We start from the raw sequence: 18,761 nt of genomic DNA on the forward strand, positions 1-18,761 counted from the left end.
CTGTATAATAGGTTCTAGGTTCACCCACCTCATTAGAACTGACTCAAATGTGTTCCTTTTTAGGGCTGAGTAATATTCCATTGTGCATATGTACCACAACTTATTTATCCATTCATCTGTTGATGGACATCTAGGCTGCTTCCATGTTCTAGCTATTGTAAATAGTGCTGCAATGAACAATGGGATACATGTGTCTTTTTCAATTTTGGTTTCCTCAGGGTATATGCCTAGGAGTGGGATTGCTGGATCATATGGTGGTTTTATTCTTAGTTTTTAAGGAATCTCCATACCATCTTCCATGGTGCCTGTATCAGTCTACATTCCCACCAACAGTGCAAGAGCATTCCCTTTTCTCCACACCGTCACCAGCATTTATTGTTTGTAGACTTTTTGGTGATGGCCATTCTGACTGATGTGGGGTGATATCTCATTGTAGTTTTGATTTGCATTTCTCTAATAATGAGTGATGTTGAGCATCTTTTCATGTGTTGTTAGCCATCTGTATGTCTTCTTCAGAGAAATGTCTGTTTAGATCTGTTTCCCACTTTTTGATTGGGTTGTTTGTTTTTCTGGTATTGAGTTGTATGAGCTGCTTGTATATTTTAGAAATTAATCCTTTGTCAGTTGTTTCATTTGCTATTATTTTCTCCCATTCTGAGAGTTGTCTTTTCAACTTGCCTATAGTCTCCTTTGCTATGCAAAAGTTTTTAAGTTTAATCAGGCCCCATTTGTTTACTTTTGTTTTTATTTCCATTACTCTAGAAGGTAGGTCATAGAGGATCTTGCTTTGATTCATGTCATCGAGTGTTTGGCCTATGTTTTCCTCTAAGAGTTTTATAGCTTCTGGTCTTACATTTAGGTCCTTAATCCATTTTGAGTTTATCTTTGTGTATGGTGTTAGGAAGTGTTCTAATTTCATTTTTTTTACATGTAGCTGTCCAGTTTTCCCAGCACTATTTATTGAAGAGGCTATCTTTGCCGCATTGTATATTCTTGCCTCCTCTGTCAAAAATGAAGTACCCATAGGTGCGTGGGTTTATTTCTGGGATTTCTATCTTGTTCCATTGGTCTATATTTCTGTTTCTGTACCAGTACCATATGGTGTTGATGACTGTAGCTTAGTAAGTATAATCTGAAGTCAGGAAGGTTTCTTCCTCCAGCTCCATTCGTCTTTCTCAAGACTGCTTTGGCTATTTGGGGTCTTTCGTGTTTCCATAAGAAATGTGTAATTTTTTGTTCTAGTTCTGTGAAAATTTTCATTTGGAATTTGATAGGAATCACACTGAATCTGTAGGTTGCATTTGGTAGTATAGTCATTTTCACAATATTGATTCTTTCTACCCAGGAACATGGAATATCTCTCCATCTGCTTATGTCGTCTTTGATTCTTTCCTTAGTATCTTATAACTTTCTCTGTAACAGTTCTTTTGTTTCCTTAGGTAAGTTTATTCCTAGATATTTAATTCTTTTTGTTGCAATAGTGAATGGGATTGATTCCTCAACTTCTCTTTCCAATTTGTCATTATTAGTATATAGAAATGCAAGTGATTTCTGTGTATTGATTTTGTATCCTGCAACTATAATAAATTCACTGATTAGCTCTAGTAATTTTCTGACATTCATCTTATTTTTTCAAATGCATTTCAGAGGAAGTTGTGTCCTTCAGTTGACTGTCTCTGCTTCTGTATTTAAAAAAAAAACAACTGCTGTTCTCTTTAGTTTCTCATTAGAATACTAGAAGATGGTCCCACAGTAGCTGTTACAAAATCCCCAATTCTCCTTGAGAAACACCAGAGATAAAGACATATAAGTTCCTATTTCTGTTTTCATTTTGTCATGATGGCTCGAAGTATCTTTTTGCCTTTGAGTGGTAAGTCGTTAAAATATTTTATTCTCTCTTAGGAAAAACAGATATTGTATATTAATGGGTAGATATGGAATCTAGAAAAAAGGTACTGATGAATCTATTTGCAGGGCAGGAATAGACACAGGCACAGAGAATGGAATTGTGGACAATGGGGAAGGTGGGGGGTAAGGAGACAAGAAGTAGGTGAGACAAATTGAGAAATAGCATTGAAACATATACATTATCATGTGTAAAATAGATAGCTAGTGGGGAGATGCTGTATAACACAGAAAGTGCACTCAGTGCTCTGTGACAACTTTGAGGGGTAGACTGGGGTGGGGGGCAGTGGGGGTGAAGTTCAAGAGACAGATGACATATGTATACTTATGGGTGACTCAAGTTGTTGTATGGCAGAAGCCAACACAACATTATAGAGCAATTATCCTCCAATTAAAAATAATTTTAAAAAAAAATAATAAAAAATTTTTTAAATATTTTATTCTCTTTAAGTAGAAATAGCAAGGGCACTTCAACTCTCATACTCTGTCTTGTTTTCAACACTGTGGCTTGGGCAGGGGGCATCCACCTGGTTTGCTCTTTTAAACCATGGCTGAGGTATGTCTCCTATGAAAATACCTGGAGGAATTAAGATGGGTCACTTCAAAATGATTTTATCAGGCAACGGGGCTCTTCAAAGCTTGCAATCTCTTATATTCCATCGTACAAGGATAAGATCAAAGTGAGCTTCTGGGGTGGTGGTGGTTGTGCTGTGCTCAGTCGTGTCCTACTCTTTGCAACCCCATGAACAGAGGAACCTGGCAGGTACAGTCCACTGGATTTTCCAGGCAAGAATATTGGAGCGGGTTGTCGTTTCCTTCTCCAGGAGATCTTTGCCACCTCATCTCCTGCAACTGCTGCATTGGCAGGCAGATTCTTTACTGCTGACCCAACTGGGAATCCCTTGCAAAACATGAATCTCATGTAAGAATGGATTCTTTCGTGTCAGGGCCAGGTTTTTGGCATGGAAAGCTGTCCTGTGCTCATTTTTCTTCCTGAAACTGAGTTTGATTCTTCCGGATCTATTTGCTTAGTGAGCCAGAATTTCCATACTTGAGTCCTCTAAGTCTCTGAGCTGACCACTCGGAGCATGCAAATTGCTTGTAAATTTACTGAGCATGCAAACTGCTCATAAAATTGCAATGTTGCTCTTTCAGTATGAACGTACCTTGATGGGAACTAAAAATTGATGAGTATCTTTCTTGTTTCGGAGAAATCACATTTGCTTCCTGCTCCTAATTTTGGAAGCCCCAACGTGTATTTTATAAACATATTGAAATTGCTCCTCATTCCATGCTATGTGTGTTTTTGTTTTTGTTTTACTAAAAATACCAAGAGGACTTCTAGAATTATACTTTTTAATTTACTTGCCCACGATAAACTCATTTAATTGTCCAAGTCCTGTGACTTTCTTTTTTGGCCACACTGGGAAACACAGAATCTTAGTTCCCAGACCAGGAATCCAATCCAGCCCCTCAGTAGAAAAAGTGCAGAATCCTAACCACTGAACGACCAGGGAATTCTCCAACTCTTTTGACTTTTATGAAACATTTGTCCAGTGAGAAAACCTAACTTCTGTATTATTCTCAGATAGAATAAACTGCTAATGAATGTTAAATTCAAGAATTGATGAAGCCACATTTTGCTACCTATATAACTACCTAGGGGCTTCCTTGGTGGCTCAGACGGTAAAGAATCTGCCTGCAATTCGATTCAGGCAGCCTAGGTTTGATCCCTGGGTCATGACAATCCCCTGGAGAAGGAAATGACAATCCTCTTCAGTATTTTTGCCTGGAAAATCCCATGGACAGAAGAACCTGGTGGGCTATATATAGTCCATGAAGTCGCAAAGACTGAGCAACTAACACTTTCACTTTGCTTTCTTTCGTATACTTATAAAAGGCATTAAAGTAAATAATTATTTGTCAGTATTATTCAGCTTTCTAAATTTTCCCCTATTTCATCCATTTTTATCCTTGAAATCTCAAAAATATTATTATCGATCTGTGAATGTTTGTTGACCATGATCAACTGACTTTTAGCGCTCAACGACCAAACAGTCTCTAGAGGGCCAAAATTGTGTTGAATGTGCTCAATGTGTTTAGAGAAAGTATTCAAGAGCTATTTGGGGGAGGAAAGTAAAGTCAGCCTCAGCAGATTCAGGCCACCAGAAAGTATTTAAAAAATTTAACTCCCCTTTTGTTTTCTCCCCCAGGACTTTCCTGCTTAATTTTCTTTCTGAATATTCCTAACGCATCATTTCAAGGTATGTGGGTGATGGGCAGAATAAATCTGGAATAGTTTGTGGAGCCTGTGTTTCTACAGATGTTGTTGTTGTTGTTGTTGTTGTTGTTGTTGTTTTGGACCACACTCTGAGGCATGTGGGACCCTAGTTCCCTGACCAGGGATCAAACCCACAGCCCCTGCACTGGAAGGTGGAATCTTAACCACTAGATTGCCAGGAAAGTCCCTATAGATGTTTCTTTACAAAGCAGTTTGAGAATAAGCAGAACAACTTTTGCTTTCCCCAAACTCAGAGTTAAAAAGAGAAATATGGAAATGGTAAGCATTTGCTTAAACTCATGTGACTCTCCAAGTAATTCTAGCCTTCACAGTTTTTCTTACCATGCTACATTTATGACACTTAAAAAGAAACAGCTTTATTGGCTCATTCTTACTGTGTAACTGAGGCTATTTACACAAAGAATCCACAAAAGTCAGAAGAACAATTATATAGAAATAATAAAGAGAAAACAATTCTTTTTATTATGCATGCATGCTAAGTCTCTTCAGTTGTGTCTGACTCTTTGCAAAACCTTATGGATTGTAAGCTGCCAGGCTCCTCTGTGCATGGGATTCTCCGGGCAAGAATACTGGAGTGGGTTGCCATGCCCTCCTCCGGGGGATCTTCCTGACCCAGGGATCGAACCTGTGTCTCCTGTGGCTTCTTCACTGCAGGCAGATTCTTTAATGCTGAGCCACAATCCATAGGATCGCAAAGAGTTGGACATTACTAAGCAACTAAGCACATCACACTGGGGAAGCCCTTTTTTTATCATGGTGTATATATATATGCTCTTTTACCTATATATACCTATAAATAAATATATACCTATGCTAATATATTTCTATATAGCTATGGCTATATACATGTCTGTGTATATATGTATATATATATATATACACACCTATATGTACTTATTTACTTATATATAAATATATAAAATATACATTTATATATATATACATATATACATGTATATGTGTGTATATATATGTGTGTGTGTGTATATATATACACACACCTATTTATGGGCTTCCCTGATGCCTTAGTGGTAAAGAATCTGCCTGCAGTGCAGGAGACACAGGAGACACAAACTTGATCCTTGGGTCGGAAAGACACTCTGGAGTAGGAAATGGCACCCCACTCCAGTATTCTTGCCTGGAGAATTCCATGGACAGGGTAGCCTAGTGGGCTACAGTCCATAGGGTTGCAAAGAGTTAGACATGGCTGAGTGACTGAGAATGTTGTACCTATTGACTTATTTATATAGTTATTTTTAAAGTTTATATTAATATAAATATAGACGAATAGGTGTATATTTAATATATATACATACATAGGTATAGACATTTTAAAATATATATTATATATATAATTAAGTAAATATGTATATATTTTAACACATGAGTCACAGTAAAAAGAGTGATCATCTTTTATCATTTCCATATAATTTTTGTGGGTTCTTTGTGCAAATAGCCTATGTATGTTAAATCGTATGTACATAAATATAAACATTCATTTACATACATAAATAGGTAAATAGATGTAGATACAGACCAAGATTTGGTAAATGCAGATATGACTATGTATGTATTATTTACAAATGCAGTCACAGTTTATGCTTTTTACAATATGTTTTTATTTCACCTAATACATCCTGAATATCTCTTGTCAATCAGACATAGCATTCCATTTTGTTAATATACCACAGTTTATTGATCCATTTTCCTGTTGATGGACTCCTGATTTTCTGATTTTCTGATGGTTGACTATGATGAAGAGGGCTGCTGTGAAGCCTTTTGAACAAAGACTTCATGTGCAAGTCTTTCTGTGGACATATGCTCTCATTTTTCTTGGGAGAATTTCTCTAAGAGGAATCACTGGATCACAGGATGACCAAATATGTAGAATTATTTTCATCTTGTAAATGATAAAATGAAAGCAAAAAATTAAGAAAATGCAATCTAGCCTGGGAAACTGCAAATTAAAAATCATGAGGCTTGCCTGGTGGTCAAATGGTTATAACTCTATGTTTTCACTGCAAGGGGCATGGGTTTGATCCCTATTCTGGGAACCAAGGTCCCTCATGCTGTGCCTCCTGGCCAATAAAAAAAAAAAATAGTAAGAAAGTATTATCTTCATGAATATTTAGTGGGAGATTGCCATGGGACATTAACTTTTTAAGATTCTATTTTTAACATTTTCTTTTTGGCTCTCCTGGGTCTTTGATGCTGCACAGGCTTTTCTCTAGTTTTGGAGAGCAGAGGCTACTCTCTAGCTGTGGTACAGCTTCTCACTGTGGTGGCCTCTCTTGTTATCGGGCACTTAGGCTTCAGTACTTGCAGCACATAGGCTCTGTAGTTGTGGCAAGTGGGCTCAGTTGCTCCAAGGTGTGTGGGATCTTCCTGGACCAGGAATCGAACCCACATCTCCTGAACTGGCCGGTGGATTCTTTACCACTGAGCCACCAGGGAAGCCCCTAAGATTACAGTTTGAACTCAGGGATGATCAGTCTGTCTTCCTGTTCACTCCTGTCTACCATTCCACATCAAGATAGTCTCCGTCCCACTGCTCAAGAAAACCTTCTGCTAGAGACTTCCCTGGCTGTCCAGTGGTTAAGATTCCACACTTTCAACACAAAGGACCCGGGCTCAACCTCCGGTTGGGGAACTAAGATCCCACGTGCCATGTGGCAGGGCCAAAAAAGAAAAAAAAAAAAAAAAAACCCACCTTCTGCTAGATTTTCTCATACTTAGTCATCTCAGCCACACTTGCCCTGGTCATCCTACAGAATTTCTCTTCCTGACCCTCTCTTGGCCTCTGGCTTCTTTTTTTCAAATTTATTTTTAATTGGAGGATAATTGCCTTGTGGTATTGTGTTGGTTTCTGCCATACATCAATATGAATCAGCTATCGGTTCAGTTCAGTCGCTCAGTGTCCAATTCTTTGAGACCCCACGGACTGCAACGTGCCAGGCTTCCCTGTTCATCACCAACTCCTGGAGCTTGCTCACACTCATGGCTGTACATATGTCCCCTCCCTCTGGAACCTCCCTCCCACCCCATCCCACCCCTTTAATTTGTTACAGAGCACTGGGTTTGAGCTTCATGCTTCATACAGTAAAATTTTCACTGGCTATCTAATTTTACATATGGTAATATATGTTTCAATGCTTACTTCAATTCATCCCACCTAGGGCTTCTTCCTGTGGGTATTCAGTTGCTAAGTCATGTCCGACTCTTTGTGGCCCCATGGACTGCAGCACACCAGACTTCCCTGTCCTTCACCATCTCCTGGAGTTTGCTCAAACTCATGTCCATTACAGAGAAGGCAATAGCACCCCACTCCAGTACTCTTGCATGGAGAATCACAAGGACAGGGGAGCCTGGTGGGCTGCTGTCTATGGGATCGCACAGAGTCGGACACAACTGAAGCGACTTAGCAGCAGCAGCAGCAGCATGTCCATTGAGTTGGTGATGTCATCCAACCATCTCATTCTCTGCCACGCCCTTCTCTGTCACCTTCTCCTCTTGCCCTCAATCTGGCTTCTTACATCTATTTGCAATCCTTTCCATAGGGGATAATTTGTTCCCTTGTCCCCTCATAAAAATATAAGCTCTGTGGAACCAGGGCCTGGAGTGCTTTCATTAACTGGTGGGTAAGAGAAGGTAAACCAAGGGCTGAACCTAAGGAGTACTCCGTAGTGGACTGAACACCTGCATGATAGGATAGTGACATGGACTGAATTCACTCATTTGACCTTTGATGGATCCTTAGTCACAGATGTGAATGAATGCCTGGATACCCAGGCCTGCCCTTCGAAAGCCACCTGCACTGATACTGTGGGAAGCTACTTCTGCACCTGTAAATCTGGATATGAATCAAGCAATGGGAAGAGACATTTTAATGATCCTGGAGTGACGTGCATAGGTGAGTGTTATTTCAGTAAGAACATTCTAGAAAAAAAGTAGGTCTACTCATCCCTCCTATTGAGAGATTGGACCTAAATTTTGATAATAACTTATCAAATCAATGGCTTTGATAGTAGAGACTTATGTGCTAGGCATGAAAAACAATTTTTTGTTGAATAGCATTAAAGAGCCCTTAAATTATTTAGCTCAAGGATCTTTTTGTTTAGACTGCATAGTCTTTGGATCTAAATACTAAGTGAGAAGGAATGTTACCAGGGATGTATAAAAGGCATTTGTCCTCAATTTGGAATATTTTAAAGTCCATATTAATAAGGGGTTGGCAGACATGTATAGCCTAATGAGTTTTTCTCATTTGGAAATGTTTTTGTTCAGTTGCTAAGTCATGTCTTACTCTTTGCAACCCCATGGACTGCAGCATGCCAGGCTTCCCTATCCTTCACTATCTCCCAGAGTTTGCTCAAATTTGTGTGCATTGAGTTGGTAATGCTATCTAACTGTCTCATTCTCTGATGCCCTCTTCTTCCTTTGCCTTCAACCATTCCCAGCATCAGGGTCTTTTTCAATGAGGTAGCTCTTCACTTCAGGTGGACAAAGTATTGGAGCTTCAGCTTTAGCATTAGTCCTTCCAATGAATATTCAGGACTGATTTCCTTTAGAATCAATTGATTTGATCTCCTTGCTGTCTAAGGGACTCTCAAGAGTCTTCTCCAGTGTCACAATTTGAAGGCATCAATTCTTTGGTGCACAGCCTTCTTCATGATCCAACTCTCACATCCGTACATGACCACTGGAAAAACCATAGTTTTGACTATACAGACCTTTGTTGGCATTGGCAGAATGATGTCTCTGCTTTTTAATATGCTGTCTAGTTTTGTCATAGCTTTCCTTCCAAGAAGCAAGTTTCCTAATACACTAAAAAAAAAAAAGAGTTCACACAAAATTTTATTACTACCATTTTGCGCTTTGGGGTTTCAAAAAACTAGTAGAATTTACATTTGTGTTTATAGCAAAAAATTAGTGAAAAGGTTATAAAGATTTGTGCATGGAAATTTGTTTTCATTATATGTTCTAACATGTTATTGCTTCGGTTTAGAAAGTACTTTTTAGAAAGTGTTTTATAAGAACTTAACTTCTAAAACACACTAGTGATTTTTCTAATGTTGTTCCTGACTTTTTCAAATGGAGAAATCAACTCATTTAAAAAAAGTTGTTTGTATATTTATTTTTTAGGTAGAAAGAAATTGTCTCAGGAGTAGGATTATGGAATCATATGATAACTCTATTTTTATTTTTTTAAGTACGCCACACTGTTCTCCATAGTGGCTGTATCAGTTTACATTCCTACCAACAGTGTAGGAGGGTTCCCTTCTCTCCACGCCCTCTTCAGAATGTATTGCTTGTAGACTCTGAACATAAGAATACCAACTGTGCCCAAGAGACAGAAAACGTGGTCTCATCGGAAAGTCGTCTTAGTTCCTCCATTGTTTTCTACACAGATGAGTGCTATGCATGCTCAGTTACTCCATCACCCCCCGACCCCATGGGCTACAGCCCACCAAGCTCCTCTTGTCCGTGAAACTTTCCAGGCAAGAATACTGAAGTGGATTACCATTTTCCTGACCCGGGGATCGAACCCACATCTCTTGTGTCTCCTGCCTTGGCAGGTAGATTCTTTACCACTAGCACCACCTGGGAAGCCCAATGAGTTCCATTCTGTTTTCTAAATCTCGCCCCACTGTTTCCTTTGGGAATTTCTTGTATGGTGTTTTCATATTCTCTTACACTTTGTCATTTCTTCTGAGACATATTTTCTAAACTCATACTTTAAAAATCTACTCACCACTCTCTGTTTCTTCTACTGTTTTTTAAACAATAAAGAAATATATATGTTAGTTAGCGTTAGTTGCTCATTCATGTCCAACTCTGAAACGCCATGGACTATAGCCCACCAGGCTCCTCTGTCCATGGGATTTCCCAGGAAGAATACTAGAATGGGTTGACTTTTCCTTCTCCAAGGGATATTCCCAACCCAGAGACTGAGCCTAGGTCTCCCACATTGCAAGCACATTCCTTATAGTCTGAGCCACCAGGGAAGCCCATATTAAACTATTTTTTTAAGTAATATGTATTTAACTATTTTTTTAAGTAAAAAAAATGTTTGAAGTATTTATTGTTGTTTTTCAGTCACTAAGTTGTGTTCAACTCTTTGCAACCCCATGGACTGTAGCACGCCAGGCTTTCCTGTCTTTAACTACCTCCCAGATTGGAGAAGGCAATGACAACCCACTCCACTGTTCTTGCCTGGAGAATCCCAGGGATGGAGCCTGGTGGGCTGCCATCTCTGGGGTCACACAGAGTCGGACACGACTGAAGCAACTTAGCAGCAGCAGCAGAGTTTGCTCAGATTCATGTCCATTGAGTCAGTGATGCTATCTAACCATCTCATCTAACTGATTATTCTACTCTTATTTTCCTTGCTTGTAGTTACCCTTCATTAACATGGTATTAGGGCTTCCCTGGTGACTCAGTAAAGAATCCATCTTCCTGTCATCATCCTCATGGATGGGCTCCAACACTAGAAAAAAAAAGTTTTATATACTCCAAGAAAAATTGATTTTAAAAATGGAAAGTAAATACGAGTAATCCTGTTCACTGCTCTGACACTGGCTGACCATCTCGGTTGGGTTGGCACTTAGTGGTTTTCTAGAGGCAAAACTTTCAGCTTTATATAGAGACAGCCTTGAGCAAACCAAGGTGAGTGTCTTTAAATGCACAGACTGTGACCTGTGTGCTGGACATGCCACAAAGGTGGCATGGAAAGGTGAACTCATGGAGCCCTGAGTGACCCCATGAAGCCCTGAGCGACCCCATGGAGCCCTGTCACTGACTGATTCACTTTTCATCCTTTTCCTGCCACAGATAAGAATGAATGCCTGAACAGCACAGCGTGCCCACTGACAGCCACGTGTAGGAACACCCGGGGAAGCTACTTATGTGTCTGCAATCCTGGGTTTGAGACACCTGATGGGAGAGCTCAATTTACTGGCTCCAGAGGAACTTGCATAGGTAAGCAGATTCTCTGACGCCTTCCGGTGAAAATTTCCTTAGAGAAAGAGTTGACCAAAACAAACAATGCATCAGTACGGATCTTTACTTCCGTATGCTAATAACCTTTCAATTCCTCAGTATCTAAGCACTGTCATTTGATATAGCTGTTTATGTGTGCATAACATGTATGTGTGTGTGTCAGTCGCTTCAGCTAGTTCCGTTCTTTGCCATCCCATGGACTGTAGCCCGCCAGGCTGCTCTGTCCATGGGATTCTCCAGGCAAGAATACTGGAGGGGGTTGCCATTTCCTTCTCCAAGGGATATTCCTGACCCAGAGATCAAACCCTGGTCTCCCACATTGCAGGCAGATTCATTATAGTCTGAGCCACCAGGGAAGCCCAAATATGTTTTAAACTTTTTTTTATTTTTAATTAAAAAATTTTATTTAAGTATTTATTGTTGTTGTTCAGTCGCTTAGTTTTATCCAGCTCTTTGCAACTCCATGGACTGCAGCATGCCAGGCTTCCCTGTCTTTAACTGTCTCCCAGAGTTTGCTCAGATTCATGCGCATTGAGTCAGTGATGCTATCTAATCATCTCATCTAACTGATTATTCTACTCTTTAATTTCCCTTGCTGGTAGTTACCCTTCATTAACATGGTATTCGGGCTTCCCTTGGAAGAAGGCAATGGCACCCCACTCCAGTACTCTTGTCTGGAAAATCCCATGGATGGAGGAGCCTGGTAGGCTGCAGTCCACGGGGTCGCTAAGAGTCGGACACGACGGAGCAACTTCACTTTCACTTTTCGCTTTCATGCTTTGGAGAAGGAAATGGCAACCCACTCCAGTGTTCTTGCCTGGAGAATCCCAGGGACATGGGAGCCTGGTGGGCTGCCGTCTATGGGCTTGCACAGAGTTGAACATGACTGAAGCGACTTAGCAGCAGCAGCAGCAGCAGCAGGGCTTCCCTGATGACTGAGACAGTAAAGAATCCATCTTCCTGTCATCATCCTCATGGATGGGCTTCAACACTAGAAAAAAAAAGTTTTATATACTCCAAGAAAAATTGATTTTAAAAATGAAAAGTAAATACGAGTAATCCTGTTCACTGCTCTGACACTGGCTGAATATCTTGGTTGGGTTGGCAATCAGTGGTTTTCTAGAGGCAAAACTTTCAGCTTTATATAGAGACAGCCTTGAGCAAACCAAGGTGAGTGCCTTTAAATGCACAGACTGTGACCTGTGTGCTGGACATGCCACAAAGGTGGCATGGAAAGGTGAACTCATGGAGCCCTGAGTGACCCCATGGAGCCCTGTCACTGACTGATTCACTTTTCATCCTTTTCCTGCCACAGATAAGAATGAATGCCTGAACAGCACAGCGTGCCCACTGACAGCCACGTGTAGGAACACCCGGGGAAGCTACTTATGTGTCTGCAATCCTGGGTTTGAGACGCCTGATCGGAGAGCTCAATTTACTGGCTCCAGAGGAACTTGCATAGGTAAGCAGATTCTCTGACGCCTTCCGGTGAAAATTTCCTTAGAGAAAGAGTTGACCAAAACAAACAATGCATCAGTACGGATCTTTACTTCCATATGCTAATAACCTTTCAATTCCTCAGTATCTAAGCACTGTCATTTGATATAGCTGTTTATGTGTGCATAACATGTATGTGTGTGTGTCAGTCGCTTCAGCTAGTTCCGTTCTTTGCCATCCCATGGACTGTAGCCCGCCAGGCTGCTCTGTCCATGGGATTCTCCAGGCAAGAATACTGGAGGGGGTTGCCATTTCCTTCTCCAAGGGATATTCCCAACCCAGAGATCAAACCCTGGTCTCCCACATTGCAGGCAGATTCATTATAGTCTGAGCCACCAGGGAAGCCCAAATATGTTTTAAACTTTTTTTAATTAAAAATTTGTTATTGAGGTATTTATTGTTGTTGTTCAGTCGCTTAGTTTTATCCAGCTCTTTGCAACTCCATGGACTGCAGCATGCCAGGCTTCCCTGTCTTTAACTGTCTCCCAGAGTTTGCTCAGATTCATGTGCATTGAGTCAGTGATGCTATCTAATCATCTCATCTAACTGATTATTCTACTCTTTAATTTCCCTTGCTGGTAGTTACCCTTCACTAACATGGTATTCGGGCTTCCCTGATGACTGAGACAGTAAAGAATCTACCTTCCTGTCATCATCCTCATGGATGGGCTTCAACACTAGAAAAAAAATGTTTTGTATACTCCAAGAAAAATTAATTTTAGAAATGGAAAGTAAATACGAGTAATCCTGTTCACTGCTCTGACACTGGCTGAATATCTTGGTTGGGTTGGCAATCAGTGGTTTTCTAGAGGCAAAACTTTCAGCTTTATATTGAGACAGCCTTGAGCAAACCAAGGTGAGTGCCTTGAAATGCACAGGCTGTGACCTGTGTGCTGGACATGCCACAAAGGTGGCATGAAAAGGTGAACTCATGGAGCCCTGAGTGACCCCATGGAGCCCTGTCACTGACTGATTCACTTTTCATCCTTTTCCTGCCACAGATAAGAATGAATGCCTGAACCCCGCACTGTGTTCACCGACAGCCCGGTGTAAGAACACCCGGGGAAGCTACTTATGTGTCTGCAATCCTGGGTTTGAGACACCTGATGGGGGAACTCAATTTACTGACTCCGGAGGAACTTGCATAAGTAAGCAGATTCCCTGATGCCTTCGGGTGAAAATTTTCCGAGGGAAAGAGTTGAGGTAAACAAGTGAAGGAAAACAATGCATCAGTATGGATCTGACTTCAGTGTGCTAATAACCCTTCAATTCCTCAGTATCTAAACACTGTCCTTTGATATAGCTGCCTATGTGTGTTTATGTGTGCTTAACACGTATGTGTGCACACATGTTTACGAGCGCTCAGTCTCTTCAATCATGTTCTATTCTTTGCGACCCCATGCACTGTAGCCCCAGGCTCCTCTGTCCATGGGATTCTCCAGGCAAGAGTACTGGAGTGGGTTGGGATCCTCTAGGAGGATCTTCCTGATCCAGGGTTCGAATCCAGGTCTCCTGCGTCTCCTGCTTTGGCAGGCAGTTCTTTGCTACTGAGCAGAGGTGCCTTCCAAATGTGCAGCTCCTGTTAAGGTAACACAAAAGACTCCCCCTAGTGGTTGCCAATTTATTCGTATTTTAACTTGTCTTTCTGACTTCTATTGAAATATTAAAACTTAGGGCAACTCAATTAAAAAACAAAAAGACAAATTATTTTTATAAAAGAATAGAGACATATATATATAACTAAAGCACTTTGCTGTACTCCTGAAACTAATACAACATTGTTAATCAACTATACTCCGATATAAAATAAAAAGTTTTTTAAAAAATGAAAAAACCCACATAATAGGAGAAAATATTTACAAATGATAAGATGGATTAGGGATTAGCATCCCTCAGCAAAAGATTCGAATAGACATTTTTCCAAAGAAGAAATACAGATGGCCAACAGGCACATGAAAAGATGTTTAACATTGCTGATCATCAGAGCAGTGCAAATCAAAACCACAATGAAGTAACACCTCACACCTGTCAGAATGGCTATCATCAGAAAGTCTACAGATAAATGTTGGAGAGGATGTGGAGTAAAGGAAACCCTTGTACATTGTCGGTGGAATTTGTCACTATGGAAAACAGGGATTCCCTGATGGCTCTGAGGGTAAAGAGTCTGCCTGCAGTGTGGGAGACCTGAGTTCGATCCCTGTGTCAGGCATATCCCCTGGAGAAGAAAATGGCAGCTCACTCCAGTATTCTTGTCTGGAAAATCCCATGGACAGAGGAGAAGCCTGGCAGGCTACAGACCACAGGGTCACAAAGAGGTGGACATGACTAAGTGACTTCACTTTCACTTTATGGAAAACAATATGGAGTTTCCTCAAAATACTAAACAAAGAACTGTGATATGATCCAGCAATTCCACTCCTGGGTATATATCTGAAGAAAACAAACACATTAATTTGAAAAGATACATTCATCCCAATGTTCATAGCAGTAGTGTTTACAATAGCCAAGATACAGAAGCAATCTGTGTCCATCAACAGATAAATGGATAAAGAAGATGTGAGATATACAGACAGACAGATATAGATATACACAGAATGGAATACTACTCAGCCATAAAAAAGAATGAAATTCTGACATTTGTAACAATATGGACTAGAGAGTATTATGCTTAGTGAAATAAGTCAGACAAACATATTATGATATTACTTACATGTGGACTCTAAGAAATAAAACAAATAGATATATAACAAAACAGAAACAGACTCACAGATATAGAGAACAAACTGGTGGCTCAAGTGGGGAGAAGAAGGGGGAGGGGCAAGATAGGGGTATAGAATTAAGAGGCACAAACAAGTATGTATAAAGTAAATGAGCAACAAGGATATATTATATAGCAGAGGGAAATATACCCATTACTTTGTGATCATTTTAAATGGGGAATAATCTATATAAAAATATTGAATCACTATGTTATATACCTGAAACTAATACAGTATTATAAATAAACTATACTTCAATTTTGGGCTTCCCTGGTTGCTCAAACAATCTGTCTGCAATGCAGGAGACCCAGGTTTGATCCCTGAGGAAGATACCCTGGAGAAGGGAATGGCAATCCAGTATTCTTGCCTGGAGAATTCTATGGACAGAGGAGTCTGGTGGGCTACAGTCCATGGGGGCACAAAGACTCAGATATGAATAAGTGACTAACACACACACAAACACACACATATACACACAAACACTTCAATTGGTTAGCAGGCATGACAACCAGCAGGCATGACTGAGAAGCAGAAATCCCCTAATCCCTTTTGTAAAGAAAGCTGGAAGGAAGTTGGAAAAAGGAAAAGTTGGGAGGGAAATTTTCCCAATTTCAGACTGGGAAGAAACATTTCTGTTTTTCTTTTTCTTTTTTTTTTTTTTTTGAATTCTCGTTCTGTTTCTAGGAATCAACCCTAGGTCCCCTATTCCAACCCAAGTTACATTTTCGGAAGACTATAAACAACAGGTATGTTTCCATCTTTGTAAGTCTGTGTTTGGTGCCCACCACCAGTATGTGGAAATAAACAGTAATTATAAATAAAATACTCTTAGAGGAACAATGCTTAAATATAAAATATAAAACAAGCGTTCAAATCAATCTCCCCACACCTGCCAGCGCACATAGACATAATGGTCTCTGGGGATAAAAAGGTGTTTCTTGATATTAATATTTTTGCATCATCTCCCATTTCGTCCATATTTTGTTTTAGGGATTGCTTTCTTTCTGAGCAACAATGTATTGTTTGGAGAATATATGGCAGCCATGAAGTGTTCTCAGTCAACACTAGTTCTGTGCAGAATTAATTATAAAAAAGACGCCGTCTGGGACTTCCCTGCTGGTCCAGTGGTTAAGATTCTGTGCGTCCAATCCCTGGTCACAGAACTAAGATTTCGCATGCTAAATGGCATGGCCAAATTATTATTATAAAAAACCAACAGTAAGCACCCACACCCCCTCAATTTAACCATCATTATGGTTGATATAATTACACTGTTGCAAGTGCTGTGTGTTATTGCAAAGAAATCTTTCAAAAGTGACTTACAAAACAAACGTATGTTGCATCGGGACAATATGGAAATCAATATTACACCCATAAGATGAATTTTCAAAATTCAATCCTTTGTTTCATTAAAAGTTATTTGCAGTTTGATCTAAATTGCCCAGTGTCATATAGAACTTATAGGACTTAAAAAACATGCCTTCTAGACCATTTAGGTTAAAGTGCACTTTTGGAAAACACACTTTCTCTAGTCACAGTCAAGAATAAAGGTAAACGGAATATTAGCTATAAAAAAGAACACATTTGAGTCAATTCAATGAGGTGGATGAAACTGGAGCCTATTATACAGAGTGAAGTAAGTCAGAAAGAGAAATACCAATACAGTATTTTAACACATATATATGGAATTTAGAAAGATGGTAATGATGACCCTATATGCAAGACAGCAAAAGAGACACAGATGTAAAGAACAGACTTTTGGACTATGTGGGAGAAGGCGAGGGTGGGATGATTTGAGAGAGTAGCATTGAAACATGTATATTATCAAATGCAAAATAGATGAACAGTGCACGTTCAATGGATAAAGCAGGGCACTCAAAGCCGGTGCTCTGGAACAATGCAGAAAGATGGGATGGGGAGGGAAGAGGGAGGGGGAATCAGGATTGGGGGACACATGTACACCCATGGCTGATTCATGCTGATGTATGGCAAAATCCCCACAATATTGTATACTCCAATTTAAATAAATTAATTAATTTTTTAAAAAAGAAATTACACACAAACCAGAAAAAACAGTAGAGTGGGAGGAGAATAAATAAAGCTGGGGAAAAAAGAATAAAGGTGAATATGTTATAAAGATTGTTTTTATTAACATGGACAGTGGAAAGATATGTTTACATCATTATCTCTTATACACAAAGGTTATATAGAAATAAATATTTTATATAAAATATATAAAAATAGAAATAAATTTTAATGTTTTGACCATTATGAATGGCATTTGATTGTTTCACTTCCATCCCCCAAAGTTGATATATTTGAATTGCCCCTCCTCCAATTTTAATTTTCTCAGTGAGAAAAAAGATATTAACTTAATAGTTGGGAATATTTAGGCATTTTTGACAGGTAAGCTCTCTAGAAATTATTTTTGAGAATAATGAGGTGGGTGTTGAACTGATTCACTCTTTTCAAATGGATACCCACTAGTCCCAAAACAATGTATTGAACTTTATTTAGATTGTGTGTGTGTTTAAACTCCAGCAAGTGTGTTTAATTTTGCCGTCTTGCATTCACAGATATGTGAGAGTATTTCTCTGCCAGGACCAACTGTTTTAATAAAGCTTCTGAGAACTTGAGAACAACCTCTGGATGCATCTAACTGAATGAAAGCCAATGATATGTTTTTATTATTTCCGTTTAGGGCACCACCAAGGACCCAAATACCCCTGTTACCATGGTGACCAAAGGAGTACCAGAAGATAACAATGTCACACTTGTGTTACAGGTTTGAAATCATTCCCAGTTTCTGTGAATGTTTTCTCACAGTAGATAATTCTCCATCTTTTTCTTCCTCCAATATGCCTGAAGGAATTAATTATAAGTTAGATGGGACAAATTGTTTTTCCTTTCTGGGTCTCCACATCACAGGACAAATCCAAACTGCACGTGTAGATTTTTAACCTTATCTCTAGAGGTCTCTCCCTTCCCTCTTTTCTGAAAATAAACACTTTCCCATATTGGATGACAATTGACTGTTTCTTCAGGGGTATACTAAAAAGCTGTAAGAGGAAGTACAAATGCAGGGGAATTTAGCAGAAAAGCGAAGGTGAGACCAGGTAGCATGGGTACATTCTCAGTCGCTCAGTCGTGTCCAACTCCTGGCAACCCCACGGACTGTAGCCCACCAGGCTCCTCTGTCCACAGGACTTTCCAGGCAGGAATACTGGAGTGGGTTGCCATTTCCTCCTCCAGGGGATCGTCTCCACCCAGGAAACCAGGTAGAAGGTGATGCAAAATCT

The 18,761-nt window shown here is 39.8% G+C and overlaps 1 protein-coding gene across 1 annotated transcript in view; it reads left to right on the forward strand.

Moving 5' to 3' along the window:
• Positions 1,840-18,761, forward strand: part of LOC102178529 (adhesion G protein-coupled receptor E3) — a 48,397-nt gene continuing 31,475 nt past the window's right edge. The window contains exons 1-8 of the mRNA XM_018051670.1: positions 1,840-1,870; positions 4,119-4,169; positions 7,965-8,117; positions 11,039-11,185; positions 12,522-12,668; positions 13,705-13,851; positions 16,147-16,208; positions 18,164-18,247. Coding sequence (XP_017907159.1) covers positions 1,840-1,870; positions 4,119-4,169; positions 7,965-8,117; positions 11,039-11,185; positions 12,522-12,668; positions 13,705-13,851; positions 16,147-16,208; positions 18,164-18,247 — 822 coding nt within the window. The remainder of the gene's footprint in view (positions 1,871-4,118; positions 4,170-7,964; positions 8,118-11,038; positions 11,186-12,521; positions 12,669-13,704; positions 13,852-16,146; positions 16,209-18,163; positions 18,248-18,761) is intronic.

This window comes from Capra hircus, chromosome 7 (genome assembly GCF_001704415.2).
Source record: "Capra hircus breed San Clemente chromosome 7, ASM170441v1, whole genome shotgun sequence".
Taxonomy (NCBI): Eukaryota; Metazoa; Chordata; class Mammalia; order Artiodactyla; family Bovidae; genus Capra; species Capra hircus.